At 35.7% G+C, this 18947-nt stretch overlaps 2 protein-coding genes across 2 annotated transcripts; one reads left to right on the top strand and one right to left on the bottom strand.

Moving 5' to 3' along the window:
* The first annotated feature begins 5054 nt into the window (after positions 1-5054).
* On the top strand, positions 5055-15471 carry LOC133882488 (uncharacterized). Its single transcript, XM_062321675.1, has 5 exons — positions 5055-5503; positions 13165-13289; positions 13560-13874; positions 13962-14131; positions 14931-15471. Exons 1-5 carry the CDS (start codon positions 5171-5173, stop codon positions 15344-15346), a joined length of 1359 nt encoding a protein of 452 aa, XP_062177659.1. The 5' UTR covers positions 5055-5170; the 3' UTR covers positions 15347-15471.
* Positions 15472-16211: 740 nt separating this feature from the next.
* Positions 16212-17988, bottom strand: LOC133881149 (uncharacterized). Its single transcript, XM_062320104.1, has one exon. It carries the CDS (start codon positions 17986-17988, stop codon positions 16300-16302), a length of 1689 nt encoding a protein of 562 aa, XP_062176088.1. The 3' UTR covers positions 16212-16299.
* Between the last annotated feature and the right edge of the window lie 959 nt (positions 17989-18947).

The following is an 18947-nucleotide window of genomic DNA, read 5'->3' as shown; positions in this document are numbered from 1 at the left end:
TCATTCACGAAATTGGGATTTCATCCTTTATAAACCATTATAGTTAGGCCAAGTACTCAAGAATGATAAACTTCAATATTGGTGCTAACTTGGTGAGGCTTGCAATAGACATCTAAGCTCACAAGAAAAGATGTGAAGATAAATAAAAAGACAAAGCAAGAGAATAAAGGAGCATGTAAATTTTGTTTAAAAAAAAAAAAAATTGTAGGAAGAAGAAAGGAAGAGAAGATGTAAAGACGAAAAAAAAGGACAAAGCAAGAGAATAAAGAAGGATGTACAAAAAGAAATTAAGGCTCTATTTGTTAATGTGTTTTGAGTGATCTTTTTTTTTTTTTTTTTTTTAAAAAAAATGTTTTGATATGACATAAATTTGAAAATTGGTTTTGTTTTTTAAAGAGTATACTTTTGTGTTTTAGATTGTTTATTAATGTTTTTGTATTTAGAAGAAAAAATAAAAGACACAAAACAAAAATCTTAACAAACAAAGCTGAAGTTTTGAAGATGGGAAAAAAATAATAATAATTAGGTTCATTATAACTCGCTTCTTTCATAGTTTTGGGGGCATAGCAAATGTTTGTTTTGTCTATCAAAGTAGAAATTTAATCATTTGTAAACCATCTTAGTGATAGTTAGGCATAATAGTCATGGATGATAAACTTCAATAATAAGGGATGCTATCTTTGGTGAATCATGTAATGAATATCTAAACTTGCAAGAAACAAAGGTGTAGGAATAAAGAAAAAGATAAAGTAAAAGAATAAAAAAACTATTCAAGAAAAAAAAAAGAACAAAAAAAAAAGGCGGAAGAAGAAACGAAAAGAAGAAGTGGAAACGAAGAAAAGGACAAAGCAAGAGAATAGAGGAACGTGTACACAAAGAAAATAAGGTTTAGAGACAAAGGAAACAAGAAAGGAATAATTATGTTCATTATAAATTAACCATGTCAATCACATATTCACAGTTTTGGAAGCATACCAAATATTTTGTATTTTCTACCAAATCATCCTTTGTATTGAAACCATGCATCCTTGTGATAGTGAATAGATTTGTATTTTCATTTACCAATTAAAGGAGAAAAAGGTTTGTGTGATCGATCATTTAATTCATATTCATCTACCACTCTTTTACCAAATTAAGGGACACAACAATTAAGCTTGATTGAAGTTGTATAACAGGTATGTGCTATACACTCTCATTTGTTTCCTAGCTTGGGTATGCTCTTTTCTATTGCCATTATATATGTTTGTAGTGATATTTAACATGTATTTCTAAGATTTTGTACAAAGTTGATAATTTTTTTTATATATATAGTACCTATTATTGGTCCATTTGGTCCTACTATACGTGATGTCTCCACTTCTCTCCTTTTTCTTTTCTCACTCATTCGGGTTTTTCTTTCAGCCTTATAAACCATGTTTAATTTATAAACGAAACCAATCAAGAGCTATAAGATAGAAAAACCAATTAATAAATGACCCAACTTACGTAATTGCATCAGAATTACAAGGATAATTAGTTAAAAGACAATTTCCTTTAATTTATTTAAAATTAAAGGTTAATTTCAACTTTAATTGAATTTTTTTGGTGTTCAAGACAAGAGGATAAAGGCCGGTTTGTTAATTTTGGTATTTGAAAAAATAAAATTAGTGCCCAACAACATATATGCATCCACAAATTATTAATTACCATATATATATTTTATAATTAATGTTTACAAACCCTTGGATCTCTACATACGTATCATCCTATCACATATATATCTGAATACTAACCACCTTTGGGTTTTGTGCCTACCTATATAGCTCTACCTGTACGTGTGCGTACGTTTGATAGTAAGATGGCGGGCGAGCATTGGCATCACTTGCAGCTCAAAGATAATGTGTTTGGTGATGAATATGAGGACGTTGATTGCTGGCTGTGCAAAAAGCCAGTATTGGGAAGTCGCGGCTACGAATGCGGGGAATGCGGTTATTTTTTCCTTCATGAGTCGTGCCTCGAGCCAACAGACAAGATAGAGATAGAGGCCACACATGAACCGAGTTTTAGACATCACTTGATCTCCATGAAAGAGCTGGACAACAATGGCGAGAATAGAGTTGTTTGCTCATTGTGCGAGGAACCCGTATCGGGTTTGTTAGGTAACAATGGGCCCACCATTTACAAATGCTCCATCCCCAACTGTAGCTTCCTCCTTCATGAACCATGCGCACAACTGCCCTACAAAATTACAACACACCCTCTGCACTTCTTACCAAACCACGAACTTGTTCTCATACCGTTAGATGAGACTAATAATCGTGAATTTTGTTGCCGTGCTTGCGGTAAAGTTTTCAGTAGAGGCTTCTATTACCTTTGTAGGAAATGTGGTGGTGATTATATCCTCGACATCAAATGTGCTTCTCGTTGGTGCCATAATATTAGTGCTGACAATTGTAACCCACACGCATTCTTCCCCACCCGAAATCCAATGGAGTTCACTTGCGAAGTATGTGGTGTGTATATAGCGTGTTAAGAATATAGATCAAGCTAGAAAATGTGCTTTCTGTTAAGAAAGGTTGTGACTTTTGAGCCACTCAAAATTCATGGAAAGGCAACTTATTGTCTGGACCAGGAATATAATGTCATGCGCACCCAACCTTTTTGTGGACCGTTGTTGTTTAAGAATGGAAATGGGTAAGAAAGTTAACAACTTTAAGTGTTTTGGGGTAAATTTAGGACTTTTAAGACCTAAAGATATTCGAGGCTCAAACTTTAGGCTCTAGGACTCATAAGAGATGAGTAGGTGGTAAAACTTTTGGAGCTTCGTCAAAGAAAAACTCAAAAATGGTTTTTGTGCAGTCACCAATAGAATGGCACCTTTCACCAATTGGTCGATGCATTTTGTAATACCCCAAACATTAAATAGGGTTAAGCATGCACTAATTATATCTTAAGAATGCTAGGATTGGTTATCAGTTTGTAGAGTATGAGATTCTGGGCTTTTAAGAGTTCTTATGCAGCCCAAACGTTTGAGTTGGATCTCAAATGATTGAGTGGAAACTAAAATGTTCAAAATTGGATAGTCAAACGTTTGATAGTACAACCGAATGTTCGCATGTGGCCCTAAACCTAAACGTTCAATGGTAAAACCGAACGTTCGATAATTGACAATACTAAAAAATAACACATCAGCCTTACCTCAGCCTTATCTTGTGCAATTCTAAACCTATAAATACCCCCACCCTCGACCCTTCACCATATTTTTTTTCCTTCTATTAGTTTGGTCCTAGAGTGTGTGTGTGTGTGTGTGTGAGAGAGAGAGAGAGAGTTGGAGAGATAATGAGCTATGTTGGTCATTGTTCTTCAAATGAGGTAACTTTCCTAGCCTAACTTATTTTTATTAGTGTTAGTAGGTTGTTAGCTTATTGCTTATATTATGTTTTGAATCCGTAGCTTGTAGTCTTGAATTCCTAGTTAGGTTTTGGTTTTAATACAAGATTAACGATTGATTAGTAGCTTAATGATGTTGGACATATCATTTCTACATAGGAGTATTATTGTGGTTTAGGATTGCGTTAGAGATCATATAAAGACCTTAGTTCTTGTCGGAATGAAGTCAAGAAGGGACTTTTGGTTAAAAATGAGTTTTTGCCCAAAACTGAACGTTCGACCCCTTCTGCCCGAACGTCTGATAGTCAGGCAGTAAGAATATTTTGAACAGTTTAGGACTTTGAGCCTTTTTAGTTCGAGTTAGAGACTAATGTCAAGTCTTTTCGAAGATTTGGAGGTTGGAGAATGTCCGGAAGATTACCTAGTGGAAGTCTACAACTCAAATGATTAAAACTCACACGGATACTTGTTATTTATATTTCTACATAGTATGATTATTTTATGTATCAAATGTGCATATTTACAACTCATGTAAAATATTCTTTAGAATAGTGTGAACAATATTTTTGTGAAAATAATTGATGAATAGCAAAATAATGAAAATGAAGAGTTTGTAAATGCAAGCACGTAAAAGATTATGAATTAAAATTACATCGTATTATATGATAGACCGATACGTGCGATATAACGGCCATAGACTTACTATTATACATGTTAACCCTATAATCAAAGAGAGCTACTTTTATTGTTTGGCCTTCGATCTAATGGTTCTATGTGACAGGCGCACCATGTACCAATTGATCGCTATTACAACTTTACTAGTAGCGTGGACCACCCGAGGTCGGACACGATTGGGTTGCTAACATATGACGGTATGCGATGATATCTGGGACACTTGTATTGTACTACATGTCTCTAAGGACAGCGCCAACATTGCTGAAGGGATTAATATCTCAGATAGACCATATTGTTTAACATATGACATGCTTACTTAATATATCATGTACTATATATATATATATAATGTATTACCATGGCATTCTTTTTATTCAACATAGAATTTCATTTATATCACTGCTTGTGATTTATAAATAGCGATTTTAAAATATGCGATTTGAAAAAAATGATCTTAAAGAAACACAGTTAGGCATTTGGCAAAATCACATTTTGGCATTTAAAATCGCAAATTAACCTTTAAAATTTCGTGTTTTCAAAAAAGCACCCAGTTGCCTACAATTTGAAAAGGCAGATTTTTTACGTTTTTAAAATACAATTTTTTAAAAACGTAATTCTCAAATAATTAATTTTCTGTGATTTGATTTAATATGATACTTTATATCTACGAAAGTAATTTCAAACGCACCCCGTAGACTGTAATATATCTCCAATAGCATAACAATAAAAATTAATTTGATTTTTTTTTCTACAAATGCTGCTTCAATGACCGACCACGGGTATAAGCATTACTCAGTTATACGATTAACTAAATTACCTTAATTTTTTTCTTCTAAATTTTTAAAAAAAAAATAAAAAAAAAATGAGGAAGGTTTATTTTATTTATTTTATTTTTATTGTTATTGGCTTTTCATAACGCACAGGCAGTCTGACTGTGAGCAAAGCGTGAGGACACCTGTGTCTGTGAATTGAAAGACTTCGCCTTTTAAAAGACAAGTCCCATTTATCTATTCTATAGCCTATAGCCTATAGGGACAGAGACTGCAGGAACACACCCTACTGGCCTAAACAACCAGAACCCCTAAAATCACACTTGTGCCTGTGGGCCAAGAGAGATCTCAAAGCAATGGTGGGAGACGTTCACGCGCTTCAGACCGTCACCAATTCCAACTGCTCCAAGAAAGCCAAAGAGAAAAAGAAGAAGAAGCGCGGAGGGAGCAAGAGGAAGATGACCGCAGAGCAGACCCTGGCTTTCAAGTCTGTCAGTGAATGGGTGTTCTTGGATCAGCCTTCTTCATTGCCTTCTTCTTCCGCGTCCTTTGTTGTCGATGACTTTGGGGTCCAGAAGAGTCTTGGAAGAGGTGGGGAGAAGCTGGTGTTCGAATTGCATTCGCACTCCAAATTCAGTGATGGATTCTTGTCGCCTACGAAGCTGGTTGAGAGAGCTCATGGAAATGGGGTCAGTTTCAATTCTTTTAAATGGTTCATGTTATTTTATATTTTAAATGAATATATAACAAATGGGTTTTGCCTTTTCCCACTTTTTATTGTTTCTGAATGATCTGCCGGCAATCGGTTTTGCTTTTTAGGGAGAGTAGATTTACTCTCTTTTGAGTTTTACAATTTTGTAAGTAATGAATTAGTTTCTGTAAAATATTCTCATTTAGGCTGCATTTTGTATTAGGTAAATAAGTATAGAAGATGGTTTTTTTTGGAAACTCCCCTGCACTGTATAGCTGCTGTCTGATGCTCTAATAAATTCAGCACATAGAGTTGCAAATCCATTCTTATCAGACTTGTTCATCCCTCAACCATCGTCAAAGATGTAAGAATATATGTCCATATATTCTGGGCAATTGTTCATACTTGTTTTGATTGATTTCTTTTCATAGTGAGAAAAATAGACACTGTATTTGTGGCTTCAAGTATTGGATGAAACCGTTATTCTTACTTATCATATATCAGGTTTTTAGTTGTATAAAAATGGTCAATTATAGAATCCACAATAAGTTTTTCAATTGATGAAGGATAGGCATGATGTGGTTTTACTGATTTTTCATCATTTTGGTGAATTTTAGCAGTGTTTGTGTCCTCCTGATAGGTTTGGCAAGTGTTGGGATTAAGAAGATAAGTGATTCATGCATAAATGCTTAGATTTAGAATTTGATATATAGCTATGGAATTCTTAACCAATTTCATGATATGTTGATTAGAATCATAAAAAAAAATAAAATTAGGTGGTAGATGCAACACATATTGAAGGAGAGCCTAGTTGTATTGGGGAGATGTGAATAAGATGAAATGAATGATTGTGTTAAATGATGAAGAAGGAGACAGCATTGTTGCTGGTTTTTAAAACTAAAATGTTGATGGTGGTGAAAGATTGAGATGGTGTTTGATTTTGTACTAGTCATTTTTGTGTTTAATACCAAGGAGTAATGTATTGGCACAGTGGTCAAACATTGAATTAAATGTAGGGAAATTATTATTTATAATGTAAGTTGCATATCAAATGACATTTCTTAAGATAAATTCCATTATAATAATTTGATGTTTCATCTTCTCTTTTTATTATTTAGGTTTTTGGTAATTGTTTCTTAATGCGATTTTGCATAGGGACTGACACTGGGTAATTGCTTGACCATTTTTATTGGGACTCTTATTGAGACATGAAATCATGCCCATGCTGTGTTACATGGGATGGGCCAAACTGTATTAAAGACAGTATGAGGAAAACAAGAAAACAGAGGATGAGATTGCTCATCAAAGGCAAAGGCGGAGAAAGAGTCAAGGAAGGGCAACACCATACAAAAGCCATGTTTAGGATATATCAATATGATAAAGTTTTTTATTTTTTAAGATGCTATAGATGAAACTAATAGGAGACTCTAGATGACCTAAATCCTGCAATAGTTTTTATTTTAGTATGTGAAGTTCTTCTACATCCCAAGCACGAGCTAAATCTTTTCGGTAGTATGAATCATATGTTGAGCACATCTTAACATGTGATTAGTCCTTATTATGCCTGATTATTCTTAGTGTTGGAAGTCAAGGCTTTGTTTGGAAAGCCTTGGAGAATCTTCTTGAGTTGGTGTTGACTTTAAGAAGAAAGGTGACCTTAGCTGGTTCCTTGCTGATTAATCTACCGTTGAACATATATTGTTCAACAAGTTAAAGGTTAGCTTTCTTATTTGTATTTGGTTTTTTTATTTTTATTTTATTTATGAATGATTCAGATCTTATTGAGAAAAAAGGGTTAGACCCACGTACATTTACGTGACAGACTAATGGTTCTACAGGTTCTTAAAGGAACAAAATAGCCATAGGCATGTTGTGACAACTTTATGTGGTGCTCGAAAAAGATTTGGCATTCAAAATGCGTTTTCAAAAAGTCTAATCCAGCCTCTAGAAAATTGAAATGTCAAAGTGTATATCTATCTTTATCTTTCATTTTGACCCTATGGTTGCTGACAAAACTTCGATTTTGCATATGTCAAGGTTGTTTGGTCTTTCAATATGCCCTCCGATGTCAAAAGTTTGTCTCTACCTTATCCTAAGAAAAAAAAATTGTTATAATTTAGGAGAGGGTAAACACTAGGACATGCTTGAATCTCATTGGAATTAGAAGAACTCTAAGATCTATGTAAAGTGTCTTATTTGGTTACATGAGAAAGCTGAAAGCTGCTAGAGGCTCTGTTTACTTTAGCTTGATTTGGTTCTAGTTCTATGGCAGTGTGGTTCATTTTAAATTCTTGACAATAATTAATAATTGGACCTTCACTCATGCTTCTTTTAATTTTTATCTAAAAATCTATCTTGGTTCTTTTTCTCCCTTTTAGGGGATCTATCCTATATACTCCATGTGTACATGGGTCGCACCCCTTTGTGATTTCTAATGAGATTGATTTACTTATATAAAAAAAAAAAGAAAAAAAATCTATCTTGCCTCTTTTTTGTCTCCATTTTAGGTGATTGGGCTAATCGGTATATCATCTCTTTTAAAAAATGAGAATGAAAAAGAACCAAAAAAAAAAAAAAAGAGAGAAAAGTTTTTCCATATTTGGTTGGAAGGAAGAGGTAGAGAAAGGAGAGGGTGTGATTAAAGGGGCTTGAAAGAGGCCATGCCTTGTCTGATTGGGTTGAAAACGAGTAGAGATATAATAATCCATTTTCCCTTTAGGGCGACCATTTTGTTTTCATCCTAAGTTGGGAGATAATGGGGGGAAAGAAGAGTGGAAGGTTGTAATTCTGATGTTGTGGTGCCCACCATTTTTTCTAGACAACCAAAAACCTCAAGGGATTTCCCTTCCCTTCCCTCTCCTCCCTTTACCTCCCTTTCCATTCCCATCCCTCCCTTTGTGCAACTATTCCAACAATAGTGTTGAAGTCATGTCTTCATTTAATATTACACTTTTTTTAATAACAAAAAAATGTTTCTAGCTTGATATTCATTCCTCGAATTAGACCCAATTCCTTGACATTCCCCAACACCGCATTTCTCTTCTGAAAGAAACAAAATAAATAACAACATACAACACTACCAGAGACCTGCAAGATAAGTGTCAACGATTTGGAGATGAAACGGCAACAGGATTGCTTTCTTGTTGGTATGGAAACTATAATAGATTTGAATCACTGCTTCTCTATGCACGTTTGAGTTTGGAAACCTCATTTTAGCACCACTTTGATCACCATTTCCTGGTAATTCGTTTTGTTGGGATTGGGGCTCGTCAGCAATTGTTAACATATATTTTTATATTTTTCAATCTGTTTATAAATAGTCCAATCATATGTTTCCAATAGTTAACGATTTTCTTGTTCGTTTTTAGCTTTCTAGTTAGGTGCTTTCTCTTGTATACTTCCTGTGTACTTAGGGGCGCCTTACGCTTTTAATAAGACCAATTTATTACTTATCAAAAAAAATAAAAATTGTTAACAGATATTTTCATTTTTTTTTCAATCTGTTTATGAATAGTCCAATCATATGTTTCCAATAGTTAAGGTGTATTGGGATAGATGAGGGTTAGAAAATTGGGAGAAGAGAATAATAGGAATATAGTGGAAATACATGGAAAATGGGAAGCTCATACTTGTGGTGCTGTCCCATCATAAAATAAAATAATTATATACTTTGTTCAAATGGAAATTATCCTATCATATTGTAACCAGGACCCACCAGGAAATTTTTGATGCTATTTTCTATCAGGCTTTGTGTTGAAAAAAGAAATAATGAAAATGGGTACATGTGGCTATAAAAGGAACAAATAAGTCCTCTATAACGAGGGGAGTACCTTTTTTGGTCATATCATGCTAGGGTTACGGAGGATCATAGCAAGGAATTCTTTTGCTTGGTTTATAAGAGATTAGAGGTTGAGGATCCAGTGTAATGAATGAATATGTGGTGATCCAAATGGAAGCTTGTTGATGTCAGTGAGGAAGAAATTAGCTTTAGGAGGACTATGATGGCATTCCGAGCTGACAGCTGAACTCTGTTTAATTCAAAAGGATGTGATAGCTCTAACTTTAGTTAATTTATCATTTAGCTGAGTATGATGCAAAAGGAAGTAAATCAATTCTTTTGGGGAAGCACTAACTTAAGGGAAGTCAATTATTCAGTTGAATCTTTATATATGCTGGCTAATTTACGGGCTCCGATATTGCCTAAGAAGGGACCTCTAGAATTAGTGAGCACATTTAGAATCAGATGACATTTCAAGGTGATGTTGAAGGTATGACATAGCACATGACATGGAAGCAGGACATGCTCAAAAACTATAAGCTCTGGATAAGGGTGGTCCAGGAAGCATAATTCTTTGAGAAAGTGCATTGGCCAGATTTTAGAATACTGTTGTCCTTGTAGCTCTTACTACCCTCTCTCTCATAATGTTATCAAAAGTGAGTGAGTGTATATTTGTGTAAACTAAACTTTGAAAAAGCTCAATTGTAGTCATGAATGTAACTAGTTCAGGTTTTCATAGTTAATGTGCAATTGAGGAAAATATGGTAGAGTGGTCACTATTGGAAAAGATGGAGAAGAGTCACTTCTTTTTTTTTTTTTTTTTTTTTTTTTTTTCCATAAGTAATCTTCAAATATCATTAAAAGCGTAAGCCGCCCTTAAGTATACAGGAAGTATATAAAAGGAAACACCTAACTAGAAGTAGCCAAAAAAAAAAAAAATCATTATAACTAATCGCAAAAGGAGACACATAAGCAGCTGTCCACATATACAAAGTTTTGAACAATAAGGATTTAATCTCGTCCAAAGTCCTCTCTCAGCCTTCAATACTTTCGTCATTCCTTTCCATTCTTAAACACCATAAAAGACACGTAGGTACCATCTTCCACACAGGAACACTCCGCAAACTGCCAAAGGCCCCCAACAAATATACAGACCGACTACACGTCTAGACATTACTCAAGACAATCCAAAAGGACTGAAAAAAAAAAGAATGAAGCAATCCAAATGGCATAAGCCATGTCACAATGAAGAAGAAGATGATCTACAAACTCCTCATTCCTCTTACACATGCAACATTTGTCCACCATAATGACGTGCTACTTTTTGAGGTTATCCATGGTAAGGATTTTACCTAAAGCCCCTGACCACGTGGAAATGCCGCCCCCAAATGAGTCTTAGTTTGCCACACACTCTTCCAAGGGAAACAACAACCTTCACTACATCCCAGGGAGCAATAGAAGGATTTTACCTTCAACAACCCTGTTTTGGAGGGGACCCACCACAGCTTATCTTCACTTCCTCGTCTCACTCTAGTTTAGTACAATACCTGAAAAAAGAGGCAAATACATCAAACTCTTAATCATGAGTCACTCTAGCAAAGCTCACATTCCACTGGTTAGAGTCACCATAAAACTCCAAGTGAGCCGCAACAGAGACATCATTTGCACGAGCAGTGCCAAATAAAATTGGGAAAGCCTCCGTTAGAGCCACATCCCCACACCACTAATCATGCGAAAATATAATCTTTGAGCCATCTCTCACCTTAAATTTAGAGAAGAGTCACTTAAGACGGTTTGGATATGTGCATTAGGAGCAATTAATGCATCACTAAGAAAGAGTTGTTTAAGTTCAAGGAGTGAAAATAAGTAGAGGGAGGTCTAAAGCTGTAGGGGTTAGATGTCACAAATAAGGATATAATAAATGGAGAGGTAACAAAGAGTACTATTTTAGATAAGATATATGGATGAAAAAGAAGAGATGTGGCTGGTTCTGATTAGTTGAAAAACGATCCATAAAGCTGACCTAATTTAATTGGAATTATAGCTAAGTTGAGTTGTATAGATAGTTCAGGTTTACATGGTTTATGAGGCACACCATCTTAGTATATTGGATTAAGAATCAAACCTATGAACCAAAAAGTGATGGTACACAATCATGTTTTTTTTTTTTTTTTGATAAGTAATTTAAAATTCAATAAAAAGCGCAGAGGGGCGCAACCCTAATACACGGGAAGTATACAAGAGAGCACCTAAACGGGAGGAACAACTAATAAATTAAGAAAGTCTACGTAAGTAGAAACACCTAGATGGCAAAGATGGGGCGCTATCCATAGATATAGCGTGTTAAGAAGACGCTTCCTTAATACTACCATTACAGTCTCGACATCTTCAAAAAGCCTCGCATTCCGCTCCCGCCAAATGCTCCACAAAACACAGTGAGGAACTAAACGCCAAACATTTTTAGCTAGGCCATGCCCTCGAAAAGCACCCCAAGTAGTCAACAAATCCAGCACCGATTGTGGCATGACCCATTCAATTCCAAATAAAGAAAACATAAAACTCCAAAGCTCACGGGCGGTGTCGCAATGAAGGAACAGATGATCAATAGACTCTCCCTTCTTTTTACACATACAACACCACTCAATAACCACAATATTCCTCTTTCGCAGATTGTCATGAGTCAAAATTTTACCTAAAGCTGCAGACCATACAAAGAACGCCACCCTTGTCGGAGCCTTAGCACACCATATATTCTTCCACGGGAATGATGGACCATCTTTCCTACTAAGTGCTTCATAATATGACCTTACTTCAAAATAGCTCCTTGTAGAGAGGTTCCAAACTAACTTGTCATCCTCTCCTTGTCGAATCGGAGTGGAGTACACAATCATGTTGGTTAGAGGTCATCATAGATTTGTGCTTCTTTTACGTATAGTTGGAGAGCCAATACATTCAAACTCAATGCAAGCTTTGCATCACCTATTAATAAAATTATTATTCATAAAAAAAAAAAAAAAAAAAAAAAAAAAAAAAAAAAAAATTTCAAACTCAACGCAGTAGTAAATTGCCGAGTCATAGAAAATTTAAGAATATTCTGAGATCTGGATACTTATGGACCTTCACACCATTGATGAGTTATTTTTGCTGCAAGCTGTGGAAAAAAACTTTTTTCACCAGAACCATGTGCAGAAAGGAGATTAAAACAAGCCAAGCTTGTAGTGCATTTGACTTGCTTTTGCTTGACCGGCTCAACAAATATCGAAAATTAATTTGAAAAAAATCTGTGTGAACTTGGCTTGGTGAGGGTGCAAGTGGTGTTGGCATGCAGTTGTTACTTCAATGGTCTATCAGCAATCCTTAGTTATTGATTTTTTTTTTTTTTTTTGGTGGGGGGGGGGGGGGGGGGGGGGGGAGCAGTATTTAACCATGCTTATTGTGGTGGCTGTTGTCATTTGGATAAACTGAAGAAACTAGAGATAGGTCTTTTATTTTTTCATCGTGATGTACTTGTTTACACAGTTGAAATGACTATTTTCAATTCTTTTGAATGGAGTTCGATTTCTTAGCTACTAACAGTCATGGAACAAAGAAAAAAAAAAATGGAACTTTAGTTCCATATCATCCTAAAAATTATTAAGAAACTTGAATTGAATTGGGCTATGATTAATGATGAACATTTGGTCGAAAGATATGTATTAATTTCCACAATGCTATCTGTTAATAGTGTGGGACCCTTGTGGAATTGAAGTCCAAACTAGTTTCAAAACTTTGTATGTTATTCTTGATCTTAAAAGTTCATTTGCTATGCTATTCTCATATTTTGATTCTTGAATACAGCATAAGATGTATTGCAATTTAATTAGTAAATGTTCTCGTAACAGGTGAAAGTTCTTGCTCTGACAGATCATGACACAATGTCAGGCATCCCTGAGGCTCTAGAAGCTGCTCGAAGATTTGGCATCAAGATAATTCCAGGTGTTGAAATCAGTACAATATTCTCCCCAAGGTAATTTTTCCAAGGTTCCTGCGTTTGGAGGTGTATGCATGCATACATACAGATACATACATAAATACATACATGTGTGTGCGTACTTGTTCTTAGTAGTTGCTTGGAGAAAGCTTTGTAATTTTGATTTTCTCTTGCATTAGAGAGCTGTTTTGTAAAACCATGTTTGTGATTCAAAATTGCAAGAGTTGCAAGAAGAGTCTTAGTTGTGAGGATTTATCCTCTTCCATTCCTGTTTGTGTCTCTGATGCTCTGGAGATTAATTAACAGTGGAGAGTCTGGATTAGAGGAACCAGTGCACATCCTTGCATATTATAGCAGCTGTGGACCAACAAGGTCTGAGGAGCTGGAGAAGTTATTGGCTAATATAAGAGATGGTCGTGTCCTCCGTGCAAAAAACATGGTGTCAAAACTGAACAAGCTTAAGCTACCTCTTAAGTGGGAGCATGTTGCCAAGATAGCAGGCATGGGAGTTGCTCCTGGGAGACTGCATGTGGCCCGTGCAATGGTTGAAGCTGGTTTTGTGGAAAATCTGAAACAAGCTTTTGCACGGTATCTTTTTGATGGTGGACCGGCTTATTCTACGTAATATTCTGAGCTTATTGTTAAACCTTTCCTCGTTGCTCTTGATGCATATTGTTAAGTTAGAATTGATGATATATATGGTTTCAGGGGAAGTGAGCCTCTTGCAGAGGCAGCTATACAATTGATATCTAATACAGGGGGTGTGGCTGTGCTAGCTCATCCATGGGCACTGAAAAATCCTGTTGCCATTATCAGGAGGCTAAAAGAGGCTGGCCTTCATGGGATGGAGGTTTACAGAAGTGATGGAAAACTAGCAGGTGTATATATATATTTTTTTATTGTTGTTTTTGTTGAATTTTGTTTTTGGTGACTGTCCAATCAATTGCCATAGAATGTAAAAGATTTACTTCTCTATCTTCGGACAAATGAATGTCAAAGATGCTGCATATCTTTTTTTTTTTTTTTTGATAAGTAAAGAAGCTGCATTTCTTAGGAGCATATCAAAATCCTCACAAAACAATTTCAGGAATAAATTAGGAGATGAAGTTCAGTTGTACTTAAAATTCATCCTTTGTAATGTTTCGACTCATATTTGTTAGAATTTTTTTTTATTTAGATGAGATATTGATTTTGTTTGTACTTAACGGTGGATGTAAAAGGTTAAAAGAAAATTGGTCCCCACCATTATTGCTTTTTTATGGATTGTGTGATGTAACCATTCGTGGTTTGATGCTTAGGTTTGTCTTTCTCATTTACGTTTTTCCTTTGAAATTCCCAACAATTTTCCAGCAAACCCAAATATTTGGACCTATTCTTTCTCGAAAACTCGGACCTTCAAATTCTCATAAGCACAAACAGAAAATTTTGTACAGGGTACTGTTTATAACACTGTTCAAGGAGTTGTACTGTTTCACATAGCGCTGTGTGGGTCATTTACTTTTTGATATGCATGACAATGTCCCTGTTGACCATATTAATATGATTATATGCTGTAGTTGAACATTTGCAATCCTGATTTTGTGTTGGGAATTTATGTCCTTCAAACTTATGGAACCTCATCTTTTGCTTATATTCTACATTTGTTATTTACATTAGTTTACTTGGGTTGGTCAACAGCATACAGTGACCTAGCCGATGGTTATGGTCTTTTGAAGGTGGGAGGATCAGATTATCATGGAAGAGGTGGGCATGGTGAGTCTGAACTGGGAAGTGTGAACCTTCCAGTATTGGCTGCTAATGACTTCCTTAAGGTAGCTCGGCCAATCTGGTGTTGTGCCATCCGGGACAATTTAGAGAGGTATGCCGAGGAGCCTTCTGATTCGAATCTAGCAAAGATTACAAGATTCGGGAGGACCTCAATTTTTAAAGGGGGCTCCCCCTTGAGTTGTGGCAAGGACTTAATTGATCATTGCTTGCCTTTGTGGTTGACCAATGAAGAGAGGCAAAATGCAGAGTTTGAAGCCATCAGGTTGAAGCTTTCCAATATCTCTATTAGTCAGGGAGGACTTCAGGTTCCTATTGAGAGTAAATAGTTATGAGTTGTTTCTTTGTACTAATTTTCTTCCTAGCCCATGATATTTATCTTGTTTCTCAAATTCATTTTCACCTTCTCATTTTTGGCATTTCTGCTGTCAACTAATTCTTTTTCTTCGAGATATATAGATATGTCTAGAAAAGGAGATGTTACATTGAAGGATCTAACAAGATGTGGAAAACAGATAATTGTCTTGTTTGCTACTTTGTTGTCTATATAACACATTAAATTTTGTATTTTTTTTGTATTTTTTATTTTTTCTAGTGGAATAGTTGCATTTTCACAGGAATTTATATTATTTATTTGATGGAAAATGTTGAGGTCTCGAATTTAGAATGGTCTGATCTTCCCAATAACTATCAGCCTAAGGAATACTGCATATATTCACTACAGGAGAAGAATATCTCATGGATGGGGTTTATTTGCATACATTAGCAGGATAAGGATCTCTTTTGTAATTAAATAAAACTTATAGTGCAATTATAAATTTATAGTTGAGTAAATTATAATTAATAGGACTTGCAAGGGTGTTATGAGATAACTAAAAACTCAAAACTTAGTTCTCTTTTAAGCCCTTTCCCTAGCTCTATATAATCCCCACTATAGGGGTGGTTGGCCATGCTTTATTAAGACAAACATTTTTCTTTTATTTTTATTTTTCTTTATTCTTCTCTCATTCTACACGAGAAGAAGAGAAAATAAAGAGAATGGAGAATAAGATGAAAATATTTTTGGAGAGATCTTCGCGAAAGTTCTGATCTTTGCTAGGTTCTTCAAAAGGTAAAGAGTACAAGTTTTTTCATTGTCTTTTACACTACTTCGATTCTTGAAGAAAAGGAGTAAAATATTGATATTAGCACGAGTTCTAGTCATAATGAATTAATGTATATTGAATAAAATTATACATAACAAGGTTCTCTCTTCATGTCTCTTTCATATAAATAAATGTAACTACTCCAGCCAAGTTTTTTCAAGAATACATCGAGGATGAGCAGCAATGTCACAATGTTTACAGTAATAGAACCAAAGCTTTTCGTTTATTGCTTTTTCACATATTTCACAATAATATTCTTCAGAGTTGTCTTCGGCAGCGGCGTAAGTGAGATGTAGGAGATGTGCGTCGTATCTATGCCTAGTTACGAGTGGAAGAGTAGCACATTTAATACACAAGCGGAACCCACAAGTAGTGCAATCAAATGTCTGAGCGCCACCAGGGCGTTGACCACAAGCATTGCACTCTGGTCGATTAAATTCACCAAGGAAGAGGCGGTGATGGTGACCTTTATGTTTAAAGACTTCTGGAATTAAAACACATTGAGCATCAAATATTGCATAATTAATACATGAATCGATATCCTTGACACATCTGTAGCTGAAGCCATTTCGAGATCGCCAACAAGCCCAACATTTGAACGATTGCCCAATATTGGAATCTACATTATGTAGGGTGAGCGGGTGTTGGTGATGTTTAAGTCGCGTAACCTCTTGGGGTAGTTTAGCACATCTTATATGGAGGGAGAATCTACACTCCTCACAACCGTAAAACGGGAGCAACGTTATAAATTGCATACACCCTTCACAACGCTTGACATTCTGGAGTTCTTCATTTTTAAGGATTAATTTATGTTGAGGATGACTCGGATGCTGTTGGATCTCTTGAGGGCCAGTTTTTTCGTCCTCTTTAAGATCGCTGCCCTCGACCAAATGAGTAGCATAGTCAACGGAATCACTCACCTTCCTAAGCCAATATGCACACCGTAAGTGGGCAATGTAGCCACACTTGTGATCATCACAACAGTAAGCTGCATACTTGGTATCCATCTCTTCGAAACAGACTTTACACTCTTGCTTTTTGCCTTGACTATGAGAGAAGGTGCAAGTGAGGGAGTGATCATGTCCTCTAATTTTGATGGTGCCTACAAATCTAACACAGTAAGAGTGAATCAGAAGTAGACAGTTGCTACAATGACAGGCGAAGTCACTGCGTTTCACACCACACGCTTTGCAAGTCAACTCGATCGGATCCTGAGTGGGGATGAAAGCGTGTCGGTTACATTTGTCAGCGGTACTAATATTTAGCCAACGAGAAGCACATTTGATGTCGAGACTATAATCATCACATTCATTACAATCGTAAAAGAAGCCTCTACTGAAAACTTTACCGCAAACACGGCAACAAAATTCACGATTATTAGTCTCATCTAACGGTATGAGAACAGGGTCGTGGTTTGGTAAGAAGTGCAGAGGGTGTGTTGTAATTAGGGAGGGTAGTTGTGCGCATGGTTCATGAAGAAGGAGGAAGCTACAGTTGGGGATGGAGCATTTGTAAATGGTGGGCCCATTGTTACCTAACAAACCCGATACCGGTTCCTCGCACAATGAACAAACAACTTTATTCTCGCCATTGTTGTCCACCTCTTTCATGGAGATCAAGTGATGTGTACTTCTCAAACCATGTCTGGCCTCTATCTCTATCTTGTCTGTTGGCACGGGGCAAGACTCATGAAGGAAAAAATTGCATGTCTCGCATTCGTAGCCACGACTTCCCAATACTGGCTTTTTGCACAGCCGGCAATCGACTTCCCAACGGCTTTCCAGCTTATCTTTGAGCTGCAAGTGATGCCAACGATAGCCAGCCATCTTACTGGATATGAAACGCACACGTACGTAGAGGGTAGAGCTATATAGGTAGGCACAAAACCCAAAGGTGGTTAGTATTCAGATATATATATGTGATAGGATGATGCGTATGTAGAGATCCAAGGGTTTGTAAACATTAATTATAAAATATATAAATATATGGTAATTAATAATTTGTGGATGCATATATGTTGTTGGGCACTAATTTTATTTTTTCAAATACCAAAATTAACAAACCGGCCTTTATCCTCTTGTCTTGAACACCAAAAACATTCGATTAAAGTTGAAATTAACCTTTAATTTTAAATAAATTAAAGGAAATTGTCTTTTAACTTATCCTTGTAATTCTGATGCATGCACGTAAGTTAATTGGGTCATTTAATTTATTGGTTACGTTTATCAATTAAACATGGTTTCTATGGCTGAAAGAAAAACCTGAATGAGTGAGAGATGAAAAAGGAGAGAAGTGGGGATATCACGTACAGTAGGACCAAATGAACCAATAATAGGTACTATATATATATATATATATATTTAAATTATCAACTTTTGAGCTTCTACAAAATATTTGAAATACATGTTAAATATCACTACAAACATAATGGCAATAGAAAAGAGCATAACCAAGCTAGGAAACAAATGAGAGAGTGTATATATAGCACGTACCTGCTATACAACTTCAAGCTTGTTGTGCCCCTTAATTTGGTAAAAGAGTGGCAGATAAATGGGAATTAAATGATCGATCACACAAACTTTTTTCTCCTTTAATTGGTAAATGAAAATACAAATCTATTCACTATCACAAGGATGCATGGTTTAGTTAAACACAAAGGATGATTTGGTAGAAAATACAAAACATTTGGTATGCTTCCAAAACTGTGATTGACATGGTTAATTTATAATGAACATAATTATTCCTTTCTTGTTCCATTTATCTCTAAACCTTCTTTTCTTTGTAT

Source organism: Alnus glutinosa, chromosome 11 (genome assembly GCF_958979055.1).
Source record: "Alnus glutinosa chromosome 11, dhAlnGlut1.1, whole genome shotgun sequence".
Classification (NCBI taxonomy): domain Eukaryota; kingdom Viridiplantae; phylum Streptophyta; class Magnoliopsida; order Fagales; family Betulaceae; genus Alnus; species Alnus glutinosa.
The sequence above is the reverse complement of the archived record's forward strand: the minus strand, read 5'-3'. Positions and strand labels throughout refer to the sequence as shown.

Bases quoted from the DNA above. Each gene is read 5' to 3' on its own strand.
- LOC133881149 (XM_062320104.1), bottom strand. From the start codon at position 17,988: ATGGCTGGCTATCGTTGGCATCACTTGCAGCTCAAAGATAAGCTGGAA.
- LOC133882488 (XM_062321675.1), top strand. From the start codon at position 5,171: ATGGTGGGAGACGTTCACGCGCTTCAGACCGTCACCAATTCCAACTGC. The intron at 13,290-13,559 runs GTAATTTTTCCA...ATTAATTAACAG, and splicing joins AGTACAATATTCTCCCCAAG to TGGAGAGTCTGGATTAGAGG. The intron at 14,132-14,930 runs GTGTATATATAT...GTTGGTCAACAG, and splicing joins AAGTGATGGAAAACTAGCAG to CATACAGTGACCTAGCCGAT.